The sequence below is a fragment of the Anabas testudineus genome, chromosome 19 (assembly GCF_900324465.2).
Source record: "Anabas testudineus chromosome 19, fAnaTes1.2, whole genome shotgun sequence".
NCBI classification, from domain to species: domain Eukaryota; kingdom Metazoa; phylum Chordata; class Actinopteri; order Anabantiformes; family Anabantidae; genus Anabas; species Anabas testudineus.
Genome location: NC_046628.1, coordinates 12,721,533 through 12,740,012, shown reverse-complemented (window position 1 = coordinate 12,740,012; position 18,480 = coordinate 12,721,533). Strand labels below are relative to the sequence as shown.

Here is an 18,480-nt window from a genome sequence, read left to right as displayed (position 1 = left end):
ACTGAATTATTGCTATTGAGTAAATTCAAAAACTGATGTTGTTAAATTGCATTTACAGAAACAAGAAGGGGAAGTGGAATTTCATGGATCTTCATCCAAGAAGGCCAGATTACACAACACAATGGTTCACTTACTTTTTCTTGCCACGTTAACATTATAGCTCTTAGAAAGAAATGTTTTAGTGTTGTTAAAAACATTAGTATTCCAAATTTAGGAATGATAAAGCTAGAATGTCAACAGTCAACAGAAAACACAAGACAAGATTAGAGTTGGCTTCACTTTTGACGTAGCCACATTAGTGTGTAGTAGAAGACCAACCACTAATTACTGCCCGGACTACATTATAGTATGAGGCCAGCATCTTGCTTCACTGGGATTATGGGATTCATCAAACCTTTCCTAGAAGACCAGCAGCCACATTAAAGTTAGAATGAAACCACTTCTGATTACGATGTTTACTTGTTTTATGATGTCTTCACATGCTATGATTTTATACCGTCATTACTGGAGCTCTTTGTCCAACACATAAAGAATATGTGTGAACATATGTTAACCTCACTCTTCCTTCCGGTTACTGTGAGGTCTCAGAAGTGTTTTACAATAAATGGAACATTTTGTTTCCACTTAAAACCAACCAGCCTTCAGTGGAAACTCAGACCCTCCTTGAATTGCTTTCAGACAACAGTGTGACATTGTATGCAATCACTTACTGATGATGATGTTGTTGGCAGCCAACTAAATATAGACACAAACACACATGTTGAGACAGAAAACAAGACTTACCTGAGCAGCAAATTAAGTGCATGAAATCATAGAGGAATTCCTCGCATGTACACAGACTGCAACACAGGTTTTTAGGTCGCACAAAGGTTTGTGCGGTTCTAGTAGGATTTCTATTGACATTATGCATTCCTTAATGATTACAATTAACTTACCATTCCCCTAACCCTTTAATGTATGCCACAAAATGGAGCAGCAACCAAAATGTCCTCATTTTCCAAAGCTGTTGTCTGCACATACACAGGCCTACACATGCACACACAGACATACAATAACTGATTCACAGGCAGAAATATGCACAAAAACGCATGTCAACACAGACACATTTCACACACACACACACACACACACACACACCAGTTTTTCCATTTTGGTTTTGTAATCACAGATTACAAAGATAGATTATTAGTATTGTCAAGGTAAGGCCAGGATGGTTCAGCCAGCTGCCTTAGGAAAGACAGTGGTGGGAGAAAGAGGGCATGTGGAATCCAATATCTGTTATTGCACAATGAGTTTTTTCTTGATGAGTTTATTGAAATATTTTTAGAGATTCTTGGCAAACAAAATTAATAAAAAATGCTTTAGACACATGTCTAAACTGACTTTTTTTATTTAGAAAATTGCCAGTTAAAAAGCATTACAGGAGGAATATTTGATCTTTATTAATAATTTCTAGGGTGGAAGTGTTGTTTAGCACAACATTTCTGACTTTTATCTTGAAAATGTTTTTATTTTTTACTGTTGACAGAACATGAGGGCCATCGACACTGATATTAATGTTTACCTAAAAGTCTAAAGTTCACAGGTTTAAAAGTAGCAAACTGATTTGAGAGTTTACACCTCTCTGCCTTATGCATCACATTGTAAAGCAGCACAAGCTGCAGCCTCTAAAATGATCATTAAAATAAAAACTATACTTATTGTGCGGCATGTGGACAGGACTTCAGTATTTCTTTCGGACTAATTTTACACATTATGTTGACATAAGGATGAATATCAACATTTTGTCTGGTCACTCTCCTACGTCCTCCTGTCTCATCGTTTTCTTATGAACTGAGACACACACATCAAGACTGTGTCAACAACCTTGCGTCAGAGCATAGGTGATTAAACTTCCTGTTAATACTGTTGTTTATTGCAATTATTTCTGGGGCCATATATCACCCGACAAAGGTACATATCTTGACGTACACACATGCAGTATTTATCTTTGGTCCAGTTTTGTTTGCTTTGTACATGCTGTCTTCTGGGCAGATACTAAGTCACTATAAATATTTTTCTTATCTCTACATCTTAGCCTATCTTACCTTTTTTATAAAGATGATTTAACTTTTTTTTTTCTTTTTTCATTTAAGCCCAAAATTTATAATGTTAAATTTAGTTAATGCAAATGGCCTTTTAACTGGAAGGAATTGAGCTTTTAGTGATTAACCTTACTTAAAATGATGATTCATTTGAAAACAAGTGTGGTCCTGTAATCTATGACATTTGCTGTTTGTGGGTTTAGTTAAACAGCCACACCAACACGTCTGTGTCTCTCCATATTAGCAAGTTTAGTCAGAAGTGCCGTGTGGTGGGCTGCTTCTGTCTTTATTTGCACCTTTTGCATGTTCAGAATTCACTGTATTTATTGAACAAGAACTTAACTAGTGTTTTGCCCTGCACATCTTCCTTCAGACCAACAATCCTCATATGTTGTCGTTGACTTTATGTTTTCCATGTAGTCAGTGCCTTCTTTAGCTGGACCTCCAGTGCTGCTACTGTGATAGACACATCCTCCAGGTCTGAGATGTGATGCTCTATTTTCCACATCCTCTCAATCAAGTTACCAAACTTGTCTGAGAGCTGACTAACTGGTTACTGGTTACTAATTATGTGAGCTAATTTACAGTACTGTCTACCATCTTTGCTATGTTAATTGTTGTCTTGTTGGTGTCTGTTAGGTTCCCTCCTTCTAATTTACAACAATCTTTTAGGGAGACAACATGTTTGTCTGCTCAGGTTCATCCATCACAAAGTCCCTCATATTTTTTTTATTTATTGTGAAGGACCTGTTGAAAACTAACTCAACTTGCTCACTTAATATATTTAAATGCCATGAAGTATAGTTCAAAGCTGGGTTAATACTCTATCCTCACACAAAGAAGCTCACAGCTAAGTTTACAGTATGTAGTATGTTGAAGCCAGTCAGTTCTTTGTTTAATGTTTATGACATAACCTCCACCCCTGTTGATCTAAAGCTTTGTACTCATAAATCTCCCCACATAAAGAGATACATACGTAAAAGAGGAAAAGTAAGACAGTAGTAGGAGGAGGGTAAGTCAAATCAGAAGGTCTCGAGAGGGATTGTCTCTTTACACCTAGTCATGAGTCAAAGAGTGACACAGTTGGTGATCCACTGTGTGATTTCATAATGTTGGCAAGGTAGGAAAACATCCTCGTAAGGCAGGTCTTAAATTTGTTATGCTCTAGTGGTTAGGCTCCAACAAATCACAACCCTGTGTGTCAACAGATGTTCAGAAATGTAGAAGATGTAATGTTACATAGGCGTAGTCACAAGAACTCGAACACAAAACAAGCAGTTAAATCCCCTAGTTATGTAAAACAAAGTTATAGTTTAAAACATAACTTTGTTTTACTTACAGTTCTTTACTTATAGAACTGTAAGTAAAGTGTCATTTGAAGTAAATGTAAGGGATCAATCCAAATGTTTAGCACTCATTGGTGAAGATTTTAGGACAGTTTAAAATGAGAAAGAAAGAAGTGATGAAAGACGAAAGCAATGAGGCAAGAAAGCAAAAATGTAGTGAAATAATTTTAAGATGAGAATGAAATCAGAAATTAAATACTCAAAGTATGATATTTTATTGGCTGTTTTAAATGTAATATCAGAAAAAAGTACAACTGTCTAGAAAGAAAAAGTGTATATGAAGTACAGACTGTCATATTTTAATTCTTTTAATTATAGAATTTTTGTACTTTAGAGAAAATAAAACATGGTTTCCTTTGCTAAAACCTCATTCATATTCTCCCACTTAGGTCAAAAAAATAAGCCGCCACCTTGACCATTGTGTCTTAGAACAGTGTCCTTGAGTTGACATAGATGTCAGAAATGTCGAAGGACAATACGTTCTCCTTTGTTAGCTCTATAAATATCGTTTAAGCTATTGTGAAACAGTATGTCTGTCACTTCCTGAAAAGGGGAACCTCTTGCACATAATGACATGTGAGGAAGTACCACCACAGGGAAGTAGTCTGTCAAGGGGTTCAGGTTCAGTGACACCAGTCTATTCTACCACAATGTTTAGCAAAGAGATAAATCTCACGGCTATTTCAGTCTGAAGTTAGTTGGACTAGTTGGAATGAAATAACCAGATTTATTTTGCTGCTACAACAGCAATGGGGCCAGTTGCCTTATATTCATATTCTCAATATCCCAGTTACTTAGCATAAGCAAATTGTACAAGTGTTTTTAATTGTTTAAACATTCTTCAATCTAAATTGTTTAAAACAAAGTACAATTTCATTTGGTGGTGACATAGCATAGATAATTACTGCAAAATGTAATGTATACATTGTACACTGAGACATGTATCCAGAGACAGATGTTAAAACCTCAGCAAATCTAACTATATAATTGTAATGTCTGTAAACCAGGCTTTTGTCTTTAAATCTGCATAGAGCACCACATGCCGTATCTTCACATTACAGATAAGATATTGGTCAGTTGACTTCAGCAAATTTGACTTTTGCATATATTAATTGTCTGGATAGTCTAAACAGTCTTGCATTCAATTATTTCCTCAGAGCCTAAAACAACACATTATATGCATATAATAACATTAGGCTCAGCTGAAAGCTCTACTGTTACAGCTATAGTGACAATTAAACCTTAAGCAACCCCCTTCAAATGCATTCAATTAATGAGATAATGTTGTGCAATAACCCCTTAGTCACATGCACATGCACTGCCTGATAAACTACCATAAACGTCACATGATCTTATGAGTACATCTGTGACACGGTGTATCCTCAGCAATAACATCACATGGACAGAAACTCAAATCCCAGCTGAATCTCCCATCCAAAACACACACGGGCACCTGCTTACGGTGCCCATACACGCCACCGGGCACATGCTATGGAAAAGTCACACATCTGCCCCACACTGCAACACGCAGTACAGCAGATCACACAGCTGGAAGAGAACACACATTCACCTGATACTTAGTTCTACAGACACCTGGTATGTGCGGTACTATTGCTGGATACACTGGTTGTAAAGGATTTCCTACTCTTGTGTTTATTTGTGTGTGTGTATGTGTGTGTCAGTCATAGCAGTACACCTACCTCTTTGTGCAGACATGGGTTCTTTCTCAGCAGCAACACAATGCTCTTTCTATTCTTTTCCCTCTCTCTCTTTCTCTCTAACTCTCTCTCTCTCTCTCTCTCTCTCTCTGGTAACACAGCTCTCTGCTCAGCCTGACGTTTATCAGCACCTCCTTCCACATACACTCGCTTTATTAGGAGAAGAGAGCTTCCCTCCTCCCTCCCGCTCAGCCCACTCCCCTCCTTCCTAAGCGCCTTTTAGCATTGCCTTCTGTTTACCCCTTTCTTATTCCTCTCTCTCTCTACACACATTTTTCATTCTCTCTGTTTCTGTCACTCTTTTGCTCAGTCTTACTGTGTTTCTCTCCTTTCCTCACTTTCTGCATTTCCCTCTTAATCTGGTTATCTGCCTCAACTCTCCCTCCCTCTTCCCCATTTTCCTCTGCTGGTGTCTTTTTTTTTATATCATTTTCCTTCTGCCTCTCTTTCTCTATGTCATGGTCTCTGTCTCGTAAACTGGGTCAAACATGAAAGCAGTGTTACATCTGTATGAGTGCTGGGGTGGGTATGAGTGAACTTAGTTTCCTGTTCATCCTCAGTAACCTGATATCTTGTTCTTACAGATGTAATCTTAACTATATGACAGAAAGGTCTCTTAATGGTTTTCCCCTCAAATACAGAGCCTCTAAATGTAACTCTAAGAGCCATTATGTAGGATTAATACATGCAGAACAGCACAACGCTTTCAGTTCAGGAAATATAAAGATAAAGAAACATTGGATTCAGGGCTATGGCATTAACATTGTTACCTGTGTGTCGGTATGTGTGTTTGCTACACACTTTTACCAAGGCTGAAAAACAAAGCCTCGTCTGTTTTTGAAGTGATGGTCACAGTCTAATTTGGATTCCTACACCAGGATACACTTTAACCAAAAACCACCAGTCTCGAACAGTGCTGCTTGTATGAAAGAACTGCCACTATCAGCAAAAAATATATAATTTGTAGATGCATAAGCACATTAATATGTGTAGTGCGGGTACAGGTAGTATTGGGAGAATGCTTAGGTTGTTTTGTTTGTGGCATCCAGAATATTTTTTTGAAGACGTGAGTAATATACTGTTTGAGTCTGTAAATGCTCCATCCTTCTCTCACTAAATATGAAAATCATTGTTGGTAATAGTAGATCTCTATCTTTCTAGTGGTTTGCACAGTGTTGGGACAGTGGCACACTGCTACTGCTCACTCCCCTCAGGTATCCATTTGGTCACTTAAAGGTGTCTGTAGAACTAAGTATCAGGTGACTGTGTGTTCTCTTCCAGCTGTGTACTGCTGTACTGCGTGTTGCAGATGTGACTTTTTCATAGCATGTGCCCGGTTGCGTGTATAGGCACCATAAGCAGGTGCCTCTGTGTGTTTTGGGAGATTCAGCTGGGATTTGAATTTCCGTCCATGTGATGTTATTGCTGAGGATACACTGTGTCACGGATGTTCACATAAGATCATGTGACGTTTAAGAAGAACTTTGTTATTCCTTTAAGTTTGGGGACATGAATATACTTGTTTGTTTGTCGACAGAAGATCAATATCACTCACATATATTTACAACTTTATTTTAAAGTCCACCATGTTATACCTTATATCTTATATATGTTAAATCCTTATGATACCCAGACTGTAAAGATGTCATGTTGCATTTTATGGCCGATTATTATCCAGGCCATTTCTTTGGTACCTGTAAAACAACAACAACTTACTTGTAGTGAGCTGTTTGTGTACTGATTAAATATATTAGATATAATGTTAATTTGTAAGCTTCAGAGTTGTTGGTTCAGAAACAAGATAGCTAGTGTGCAAGTTTATGCTAAAACAAGAAAATAAAGCTGCTGGCTGTAGCTGCAGCTTCTTTTCTCTTTGGAAAGCAGTTCCGTAGTTCTTATTTTAAGTCTTATTTGTCTTGTTGGTTATCACGACACTAGTGTGGTTTGGAAGGAAGTGCAAAAGCACTAGGGTGACAGTTTCAAAAAGACACTCTAGGCCCACATGGCCACGCATGTCAGATGCAACTGATCAGCTTTGATCAATGCCTATAAAATATACCTGGAATTGGCCCAGCTCAAGGACATCTCTAGATATCCTATCATATGCTTCACAATATTCACTTATTATCTATAGTAAGCAAAATGTAGATTATCTAAATAAGCAATCAGTGCAGCTTTGCAAGTAAGCATACATAGTCTGCTGACTTGCTTGTTCTTGGTTTTGATATGGGATTGCTCTAATGGATTGAACATGCTTACTGCAGAGGACTATGTACAGACACCTCTACAGGTGCATTCTGTCTGCAACAATCAATCTGTTCCAATTTAGCATGAGCCAGTGTTGGGATCTTTAGGACACATATCAACAGAAGCCAAATGCATTATTCACAGACATTATCAGGGTTATACAGAATAGATTGTGGTAAAAGCTACTGCATTTAAAGATGCTTTGAGTACTTTCAATAAAGCATTACCACTGAATTGCTCTCAAAGATCAAACTTTGAGTTATGATCTTATCATAACTCACAACGTTATGGAAAAAATAGATCAGTCTAATCTATGTCACTTAACATTTCACCTCATCTGTCTGTGTTGTCTTTAGAAACAGAAATCACTTCATGTTTAAAGTGCTGTTATTCTTTTTTTTGTCCTTTGCAGCTCCCATAGTAATGATGGTAGCTTTCCAGAAATAATGGAACATGTTGGACAACCTTCTCAAAATGTATGGCCACAATTTGGAGACAACAGATGCTTGTGATCCTGGTATTGTGATCACTTGGCTGGAAAGGTTTAAGTAATCAAAACATGAGCCGTATTTTTAAGTGTATACTGTAAGTTTTGTGAACCGTAGGCTGCAATAAATGCGAAACTGAAAATTGCTGGTTCAGATAGTTATCTTACAATCACAGCTCAAACTGCAAATGAGGTTTACTGAGCATTTAAGAACAACAAAGTAGTTTCCAGATGTACAAGCAACGTGATGTATTCTAAATTTTAAGCTGTAGACCGGTACAAACGTTATATGTGGTGCAGGTGTTAATTATACTAAAAGATAAAATAACTGAAAACTGTATCTTAATTGCTATCCAAGTGTTGAGAGCAGAACATGTAGCTAGAATTGTGTAGCTTTACACAATTCTCATTGTTTCCTCATTTTGCAAGTTGCTTACTAATGCAACATTCACAGTTGCACAAAACATTTAGCAGGGCAAGTGACTGACAAATGAGAAAAAGGAAATAATGGAGGCCAGGCAACGTTTGTGATATACATACAATGCAACCATCTATCCTCACCCTGCACTAAAGCTTTACATCATTCTGCATTTTCCCATTATCTCCTACTGTCATCATCACACAACAACATGACTGATACATATAAGTTTAAATTAAGAATGGCCGAACACAATGTTCTGCACATTACTTATCAACCCAGATGTTTTTCTGCACAGTAGCTGTTAGATACAGATTCCACATTAATGTAGTGAAATCATGGCTGTGTTCCAAATGAGTCCAAGGCCATCAAAGCTGTGGATATATTTTTTATGTATTTATGTTTTTATATTTCTGCAAACACTAAAAAAAGACAACAGACTGTAGGCTTAATAATAAAATACAATTTATTGTACTCAGTCTTTACGGGAATGGTTGTTTCAAGTTGTAAACAGTTTCCTTGGAAGTGAATTTGGTCTCTGCAGAATCAACAATAGAAGGCCTTTTGCAGTTTTGCAATGCGCTTACTGTATATACTATATTTTGTATGTTTGTCTTCTCACAGTTGCACAGCATTTTCAGAAGCCTTTGGTTTGCTAAGACTTAAAGCATGATTTGTTTTCATTTTTACCCAGTCTGTGTTCAACAAACAATGAGTGAAATTGTTCCACATAATTTTCCCCATGAAAGTCCCTGAAAGGATCCAGTTGTGGCTGATAGCTTTGAAAATGGACTTAAATGTGTCTTTCTGTGAGAAAATTACATATATGTGAAGCTGTTTATCAGAGGACCAGGAGATTTGCTGTGAGAAATGGTCTATAACGTTGGGATAAGGCCTTATGATTACATTACCATCAGAAGCTCATCTATACAGCATTTATGGTAACATATTTATCATATTTTGCTTAGTTTTAGAGATTAATCACTTTAGTTATTAATTTGCCCTTATTCTGCCTTCTTAATTGAAATCCTGACATGTCTGTCCAACAAAACTATAGTTGGTTTGTGCCATCTGTAGTAGAGATCCCTTCACTGCAGCACTGCGTTTGGGTGGGAAAATTGAAATGGTATCTGTAATTGACATTGTATCTGTAGTGACGAAACTTAAAGTAACGTCTCTGTAAAGGCCTTATTAAAAGATAATAAGATAAAAGAATACATAGTAAAAGATAATTATTAAATTATTGTAAATACTGCATTTGCCCGATTCAGGCGATTGTCCATCAACTTCCAGAAAGCTATTCCAGTGTTGTATGAAGTAATTCTATACTTACTTAAAACAATAACTATTTGGGTTAAGACCAGTAAATTGTCTTTAGGGAATTCAGTGTTTTTCAGTGCAAACTGTTTTTTTTCCTCCTGAAATTAACAGTTGCTTCATTGAAATTACCAATCAATATGTAAACAAATCACATCAGTTTTTGAAATTCCCAATACAATGCAGGTGAACAGAATTTAGTTTGTTAGTTTGTTGAATTAGAAAACTGCGTTTAGAAAAAATCTAGAAAATTAGTAAGATATTCTACAAATAACATGGTTCCTTTGGAAAGTGTTGACCATTTGATATGAGGATACATCACCCACACAAATGCTTCATCCCTATTGAACAAGGGCATCTTTTTTCTGCTCACAAAAGGAAGTCAAGAATATTAATATTGTTGTTATTTAAAAAGCACATTGCAGGTCATTTTCTGCAGTGGTCTAAAAGGTTTTGAGTGGTTGAGCAAGTATTGATTCACTTTTTACCATATATGCTCTTGGTCAAGTGAGCTAGGAATGTAATTATGAGGAATGAATGTCATGTGAGGAGAGAGTTGGACAGGGTGGTTCATACAGCATAATGACTAAAAATAGTAATTTCTCTTTTGTGGCATATGCATCAGAGAGATCATGTAATGTCAGACCTCCCCATTATAGTATGTGTCATGCCGCTGTTTGGTTGTTTAAGGCACCTTAAGGACTGCAAGTATCAACCGAGCTTCCTGAAAAAGGCATATTCTCTTGATAGAACAATGGAGGAATAGGATAACAGTTGTGATGTATTCTTGGGGGCATCGTGACACATTAATGTTTCAGTAAGAGCTGTCTGATTGAATCAAGTCTTAGAGCGTCTATTAAGAATGATTTTAGTGGAGCAAGGTACTGTGTTGTGAAGGAGACGAAGAGGGTGAGAGAACGACAGGCAGGATCTGCAGTTCATTCTTAGGATGCTAATTGTGCAGTTCTATCCTGATTAACAATACAGCTTTGTAGGTGGTAAGACCTGGCAGCCGTTCTTCTTTGGTCCAGTCTGAAACATCTCAACTACTGTACAGTTTATTTTGGATTGATAGCGGAGGAAATTGGTTGAGACATTCTTGGTTACCAGTGGATATATGTTACGAATGTTGGTGACACCACGATTGAAGTGTCTTGACTGTTACAAAACTGTAATAACCACATCATATCACATTAATACTCTGTCCAGTATTTAGTTTCATCTGCAAAACTCAAGCTCTCAAAGCTAAGATGGTGAACACGGTTAAGTTATTTTAACTGCATTTTAGTAATGTTCAAAAATTCTCATGTATTCGTGTTGCTTCTTATTCCATTCAAGAGAGAGTTGAAGAAATAAGTCACCTGTTTGGGATAGTGACAGACTAAATAAATTAAAAGACTTAACATAATGGAATATAATCTAAAATTGGTTTCCTAAGCCACACATGAAAGTATTTAATCAGAGGGGTCACAGCTCAGGCCACCCTGCCAATGAATGGCTCATGTTCCATATTACATTTGAAAGAAAATGGAAAGCATTGTGATTGACAAAATATAATTAGTTGGAGGTCAATGAAAATAGGAGAGACACTTAAGGTTATAAATAATTCATATGACCTCTACACTCGTACTGACCCACAGCCCCTCCCACTGGGTAATGTTACCATGGTGCCAGGTCCCTGAGGAAGTGGAAATTGTCAACAAAGAGGCTTTTTGTCGCTTGAGTTTTTCTGCAAGATAAGAAACATGATTGTTTGGCAAAAATAGCTTAAATGTACTGCTCCCTGTTATTGACTGGGTGATGACAGTCAACTGGATGAAGGCTTTATGTAGGCACAGGCTTCTATGGAAAAACGTCAGATTGTTTTTTCGTGACATATCATTTTCTTCTAATGTCAATCTGAAAGAGGAACAATCTTATTCTGAGTAAGTAGAATTGAGACTTGGTGGAAAGCAGTTTTTCCATACAGTAGAGGTAGTTTAGGATTAAGTGGATGTGAAACTAAAAGGATCTGCTAAGGTCATGTTACTAAAGTCAATTTGTAATGTAGGAGGAGGATTGACTTTATCGTAATCTGTCGAACATCTGTCTGAACATTTTTACAGTGTTTGCAATTAATCCTCAGAGGAGCTGGCACTCTTTGCTGGTCAGTTTAAGAGCCCAACACACTGAGGTTACAGAAATGAACAAGCAGTTATTGTTGAATTTCTCCTAATAATAGACCTTGTTCTCAGGTAGGTAGATTGAGGTACACTGCCCCCTGTTGGATGCAACTTGTGCAGATCAAGAAACTCAAAAAGTTAATTGCTGATTGAAGTTGTAACTTTATGTCTTCAAGTAGAAGATGATCATAATGGAATCTGGAACGAAGATTTGGAGACGGGGAAAAAACAGAGCCTCTTTCTTACTCTGCATGTTTTTCTGTTGGTTGTATGATGGCCAGTTGTGGTTTGAGTTGTTGTGCATGTAAGTCGTCTTTCCTTGCTTGTAGTGAATTTATTCACGTTTTCATTGTCTTGCTTGGTAGTGATTTAGTTTTTATTAATATTTTATTAGTTACAACAATGAATAAGCTAAACTCAGGTGACCAGCAGATTCACAGTGAGTAGTCATTTTGTAAAGGAATCTGTTGACAACACCACATCTTTTAAGCACGATATCTGTGTTTGAGTTTTGGCCATAACATAATAGAATTACTTAAGGTCTATGATGGGCAAATTTAGTTATTTATGCCCTGCTATAAACAAGCTTAGTCATTGAAAATTAATCATAAAATTAGCTGTAGTTGTAGCAGCTTGAGTTATCCTGTCACTTCCAAACTTGAAATTACACTGTTGCTAAATTATTTAGATAAGATCACTATTTGTTTGGGTGTAGATTAAACTCAAACTGATAAAATTTACATTTTGGCCTATTTATTACTGAAGGCCCATGTCAACAAATATTTTGTAATTTTTTACAAATTGATTTTAAATCAAAATATCTTCTTCAAAGTGTTCAGACCCTTGACAGTGATGTGCAGCCACTTTTAGTTGTCTCTGAGATGCTTGTAGACCTTGATTGGAGCACACTTGTGATGTTGGACATAATTTAGAAAGAGACGTGTTTTCCTAGCATTTTGTTTTTGTGAAGAAATCCCCTACAGAGGCTAAAATAAACAATAAATTGCGTCTGCTCACCATAACATCTGTGATTATTGGTTTAGTTTACTCTTCAGTGCCACAGATTTCCATTGTGGTCCAAAGATTTCACATCAGTGAAGCGCACAAAAAGAAGAAGATTTCCAAAAGAAAACGGCAAAAATCCATGAAAGATTCCAAATTGTAACTGCGGCCAATAGTAATAGATTAATGGGCAAAAATGTGAATTTTATCTGTTTACACAGTGTGCATAAAGTGAAAGACTCTATGAAGCCACTGTGTGCATAATGTGTTGCATGGTGTGTTTTTTTTTTTTCTTCCCCTAAATGGTAGCAAAGATGGCTATAGAAAATGTTCATTGTACACCCCAAAGCATTTTCAGATGAATTTAATATTGCAACTTGCATTTCAAAAACACTGAGAATCCAAGCAGGGATAGACCACCCACAGAGAGAGCAAAGGCAAAGAGCTGCTGTTTGAACAGACCCTCAATATTCCTAGAAGAAAAGCAGCCATGAGAAAATAGTTGCTTTTCTAAAGTCTCCTCTTTTGCTGCAGCTCACATCTCCCACAGACCAATAGCACACAAAATATGACCAGTCATTTAACGGCTGCTTGATGCTCAGTCACTTTCACAATGTTAGCACTTTGTCCTGTAGTATTTACATACAGCATCGACAAAATTACACTTCTCATTGCGCATTAACGCAGAGCTGGGACAGCAGTTAAACCAAATGTTTGGTTACGTGTTGGAGTACCAGCTGGATGATGAGTTACCATCTCATCTACCAACTACCACTAGATTTTTGTATTGGAAACATTCAAGTTCCTCATTTTGACCTTTAGCAACTGAAAACATGTATTTGTTTTTGTTGCTCTGGCAATAAGCAGGCACTGAAGCACCACATTTATGTAGTGTGGCTTTTGCCATTACAGGCCTCCTGTATTACATTGTTAAAACGGGCTTGTACTAGCTACTGCATTTAGCGACCACACTTACCTTTTCCCAGCATCACCTGTCAATGCTTAGTTTACACTTCAGGGTTGTTCTACTTTTCCGTGTAAATATGGCACAGGTTTGTGAAAAATCTCTTATTATACAAATAAAGCAATAAACATTACTTTTGACTATTGCAGGTCATTTGCAAAAAGCTTAATTATGTGCTTTTTTTTTTAATGTGCAGTCATTTTAGCAAAATACTTTTTGCTGTCTACAGACAAAAGGCAGACTGTAGTAATGTTACATTTCTGTTAAATGCAGCTGCATAACACTCTTTGATAGAAAACCAGTAAATGGTCTTTCATGACCCTGTGATACATCTGTTGTTGAAACTTGGAAATATTGTCACCTCAGTATCTGTTGCATAATTTTACATTTTCCGCTCAACAGCTGAAGTAATTAATTCTGTCAGTATTTCCACAGGAAAGAGTATCACATTCATGGAGGGCATGTAGCTCGAGGACAAGGAAACGGTTTAAATATCGCTTCTAATCTCAGTCATCAGTAAATGAGCAAATGTAACTTTACATTAAAAACGAAACAAAAAATATCTTAACATTCGTTATGTTCTTCAAAATCAACATTGGAATGTCATTGTCAATACATAAATACATTTACAATAACTACAAATTTTCAAAATATTGCATGGTCAATCCAAAATAACACTTAAACATAAAGTACAATATTATACAACAAAACTAAAATAAAAGACCAAATTTGAAACACATGACAAAATTGATACATATTGTGAAATATACATTATTAACCTTTTTTTCATTTACAATTTTCAGTCACCAACATACAGTATATTACAGCGAGGATGGAGTCTGAGTTAATGGTACGACAAGTGCATAGCAAAATAGATCATTTGACCAAGTTAAAGAAACCCATAAAACTGACAAACCAGCTTTAGAAAACAACATTTAAAATCCATTAAGGCAAATCTCGTCACTTAAAATTGGCATAGTCTGAGAAAATGTCAACAAAGTCTTGTACCACCCTGTAGCAGAAGTCATATTGTTCCTGTGGAGGGGAGAAGCAAAACAGAAACGATGGATTAGGTAGAACACTACATCAAGAATCAAGAATAAATTGTATTTTGTTAGAAAATAGGATCAACAGCTGCTAATACTTACCACAGTTTGGACCATATGAGGCCTCTGCATGCGTAAACTCTTCACAGTTTGGAACACATCCAGTAGGCCTTCTGCCTTGACTCGCTCCAAGATATTGCTCAGTGCGATGAACGTACCTGTTCGCCCTGCACCAGCACTGCAGCACACACAGAAACGTGTGGACGTTAATGAAAGCATAAACAATGGCTTCCAAATATAATATGTTCTGTACATACAAATATGACAGCAAACATATAAAATGGCTTAAATGTGTGCTTCGATGTTACCTGCAGTGTACGACGATGGGATGGTTTCCAGACTGCTGCTGTTGTCTCTGCACTGAGGCGATGATGTCGATCATGCCTTTCCCCTCAGCTGGGATGCCGATCTCTGGCCAGCCGTGAAAGTGGAAGTGCCTGATCACCCTTGTCTGCTTCTCCTGTGAGAGGAAATGTAGAGTCAGGTGAGAGATCATAATACCATTCAAATATGATTTATTAGCAGGATAAAAAAGCATAATAGCAGGTGCAATGTCAGTCTAGGTTAAGTGTACACTGGATGAGTGGTGGACTGGTGGGTGCTGCTCGGGGGAAGCAGAAATGTACTACGGAGCCTCTGAGAGGTGATGTGGGTCGAATTTAATGAAATCTACTTGTACGAGATGGGAGGCTTTCACTTGATAATCACTTCCTACACGCCACATTGCTCTCTTGCAGCCAGGAGAGTTGGGGGCGTTGTAGTTGTAGTTGTAGTAGTTGGGGTGGCTGTGATTCAGGAGATAGAGCGGTCAGCTACCAATCATTGGGTTGAATGTTCGAGTCCCATCTCCTCCTGTCACATGTCGAAGTGTCCTTGAGCAAGACACTGAACCCTAAGTTGCCCCCAGTGAGTCAGGTCAGCTGCATGGCAGCTCTCCAATCAGTGTTAGCAAACAGGCGAATTAGACGCAGTGTAAAAGCGCTTTTAGAGCAGTAAAGTAGGAATGTGCTATTAAAGTGGAGACTATTTACCAAAAGAGTTCATGTACTCAACTGTGTTTTCGTTTTAAGAGGTAAGGTCCTGTATCACTTCTAAAGTCAGATGTAAAATACTTCTAAAATGTAATACATGCATATTAAAAAGGTTTGTTTGCATTATATATATCCAACTGTTAGATAAAAATATACAAATTAAAATTGATGGCTTAGATCCTGTATAGTTTGTAGAACAACACTTTATTATAACCCAAATATATAATCTATCACTCATTTTAAGTATTTTATATTCATTGGGAAATAACTAAAACTATTAATGGAATTACATGGAAAGGGCCAATAAAAGGCTTATTATCCTGATATGCAAATGTAATTACATTATATTACATTCACAGTTGTGTGATAATCCTATGTTAATTTGCTTACCGGGGTAAAGGTGAGTACCAAGTCTCGTAGACTGAAGGTGTCACACAGAGTGTCTCCTTTCAGTTCTACTGTGTAATCGCCATACGTGACCGAGTTCTCAATGGGCCAGTATTGGCAACATTTGTCCTGGACAAAGCAAAGAAAAACAAATGGCAAGAAGGTAAACAAAAAACTGTAGGATAACATGAAATGTAAATATTTTATTGTGCAGTAGTTTTTAATAACAGCACAACCATGGACTGATACCAGACCACTTTAGTGACCGAAACAGGAGAGGGATTTAATGGGGTTTAGTTTGCAGTCCTGTAGTGGTCATTTTAAAGGTATCAGCCAGTTTGCCTGCAGTCAACAGCTATCACAGCTTACCTGCTCCCTCTCCTGGACCTCAGTGAGCATTACAATGGAGTGACATTTCCATTCCCACACCATTCTCCAAAAATCCTCTACAGTGTGTTGCAGAGGGCCCTGGGTGGCAATGTAGTAGTCCTTTTGCCTATAGCCCTGAGTCAAAACAAATTTACATGTCAAATTATATACATTACTAGAAATGCCCACAGTGCAGATGCAAAAAGTAATTAGGAAATAAAATCTTACATCAATAAAGGATGCATTGATGTAATCTGTGAATTCTTGGCCTCTTCTCATGGAGAGAATAACTCTGTTGAAGTCATCTGAAATTAAAGGAAACATCTCAGAACAGCACAAACATTTTAAAATATCAGACAGACGCATCCTGGGAAGCTCTGATAGCAACTAGATACTGAATGCCGCAGAGAAGAGAATAAGAGAAAAGTGTGATTGTCCCTCTTTCTTACATGGAATGATCTGCAGGACTCTGTTCTTCTTCATGTTGGCAGGGAGGTTCCCAGTTCTCATGTTCTCCTTCATTATTCGCATATTGGTCAGTTTCTGTGTAGAAACAAGCAAAGTTAAAATGATACAAACCTGCATGTGTTGAATGCTCTTTTTACTTACACATTCATATGGTGAAATGAAGGAAGTCACACGTTGACAACAGTTCCCTTAGTATATTTAGAAAATCGAAGTCATTGTATTACCAACTCAGAGTAAGGAAATGTTTATATCAAAATGGTTTGTGTTGTGTTTCTAAACTACTTTTGTAGCTTGTAGTTTAGATGGTTTTTCTTCTAACAAAACAACTTTTTATATTATTGATAATAGTGCTAACTAAAAAGTTTTATTTTATTAAAGTTTAAAGAAAATAGTTGCAAAATATCTTGTACAAGAAACTACATTAAGACCATGAATAACATGTTTCAACAGGTTGGGCTGTAACATTATCATGGTGTCATAAGCTGTTTTCAAACATGCCCGGAACCCTCAACTTCTCTAGACTAGACTTTAGGAGGAGGGAGAGCATAAACTCTGAGTAATGACTAGACCTAATTCAAAATTTTAAGGCATTGTCTAGAGTTCATATGTGGCAATACACACAATTTCACGTCAGTATGAGTTGCACAGGGTTCGATCTTCCGTGTGGTTAGAAGGGGGTGCCTTATTTAAAAATATGCTGTTCTGTGCGTCCCTCATCGAAAGCATTGACAGAACCTTAAGATAAGTTATTGATTGAATCTCTATAAAAAAAACTAATTATGAAACTTTATATGTAGTAGCTTTAAATTAGTCTTAAAGCTTGTTTTATTAGTATTTGTTCTTAATAATAAAAACTTTCTATAACTCATTCTCATCAACTCATCACAAAGGCCAGAATGTAACATTTCTTACCTTAAACTCTTCCTCTAGGCCGACCCGGTCACCAGTTGCAAAGGTGTTGTGCAGTTTGTGCAGGTGTCCTTCCAGAGACGACACATCCAGCTCCGTGTCTCCATAGAGGTAGTATTCTAGCAAGGCCTGGTAGATGAATGAGTACTGCATCTGGGGTGAGAATACACACACATACTCACTATGCATCATAACATCTGAACATTTAAAGAATATTTAGGGGTGTTTAAAAGGAACATTATATGCATGTTTCACATTAACTGAAAGTTTTCATGTGACATCCTAAATTAAATTTTATATCAATGTCAATAGGAACGTCTCTAACTCACATCCGTCTGAATGAGCTGTGAACGCTGTTCTCGTATCTTGGAAACAAACCCAGACACATCAACTTTCTGCTCTGCATGCATCATGTCGATCATGGCATCTATTACGATGAAAGTTCCCGTCCTCCCAACACCAGCA

General features: G+C 37.1%; 2 protein-coding genes and 1 long non-coding RNA gene across 7 annotated transcripts in view; 1 reads left to right on the top strand and 2 right to left on the bottom strand.

Moving 5' to 3' along the window:
• The window catches only part of entpd1 (ectonucleoside triphosphate diphosphohydrolase 1), a 14,868-nt gene extending 9,584 nt beyond the window's left edge, over positions 1-5,284 (bottom strand). The window contains exon 1 of the mRNA XM_026351737.1: positions 5,131-5,284. Within this exon, the coding sequence (XP_026207522.1) occupies positions 5,131-5,146 (16 nt within the window). The 5' untranslated portion in view covers positions 5,147-5,284. The remainder of the gene's footprint in view (positions 1-5,130) is intronic.
• LOC113156527 overlaps positions 1-18,463 on the top strand; it is a 27,415-nt gene extending 8,952 nt beyond the window's left edge. The window contains exons 1-4 of one of the 2 annotated variants that reach the window (XR_003298306.1): positions 11,312-11,542; positions 15,166-15,335; positions 18,037-18,173; positions 18,328-18,463. This is a non-coding gene — a long non-coding RNA (uncharacterized LOC113156527). Of the gene's footprint in view, positions 1-11,311; positions 11,543-15,165; positions 15,336-18,036; positions 18,174-18,327 lie in introns of those variants that run through there. The other variant, XR_003298307.1, reaches the window with a different exon arrangement.
• The window catches only part of ptprea (protein tyrosine phosphatase receptor type Ea), a 43,888-nt gene continuing 39,303 nt past the window's right edge, over positions 13,896-18,480 (bottom strand). For all 4 annotated transcript variants that reach the window (XM_026351733.1, XM_026351734.1, XM_026351735.1 and 1 more), the window contains 9 exons: positions 18,345-18,480; positions 18,019-18,168; positions 17,088-17,181; positions 16,867-16,943; positions 16,639-16,773; positions 16,273-16,398; positions 15,160-15,311; positions 14,894-15,029; positions 13,896-14,780 (listed from right to left, as the gene is read on the bottom strand). In XM_026351733.1, the coding sequence (XP_026207518.1) occupies positions 14,706-14,780; positions 14,894-15,029; positions 15,160-15,311; positions 16,273-16,398; positions 16,639-16,773; positions 16,867-16,943; positions 17,088-17,181; positions 18,019-18,168; positions 18,345-18,480 (1,081 nt within the window). In that variant the 3' untranslated portion in view covers positions 13,896-14,705. The remainder of the gene's footprint in view (positions 14,781-14,893; positions 15,030-15,159; positions 15,312-16,272; positions 16,399-16,638; positions 16,774-16,866; positions 16,944-17,087; positions 17,182-18,018; positions 18,169-18,344) is intronic.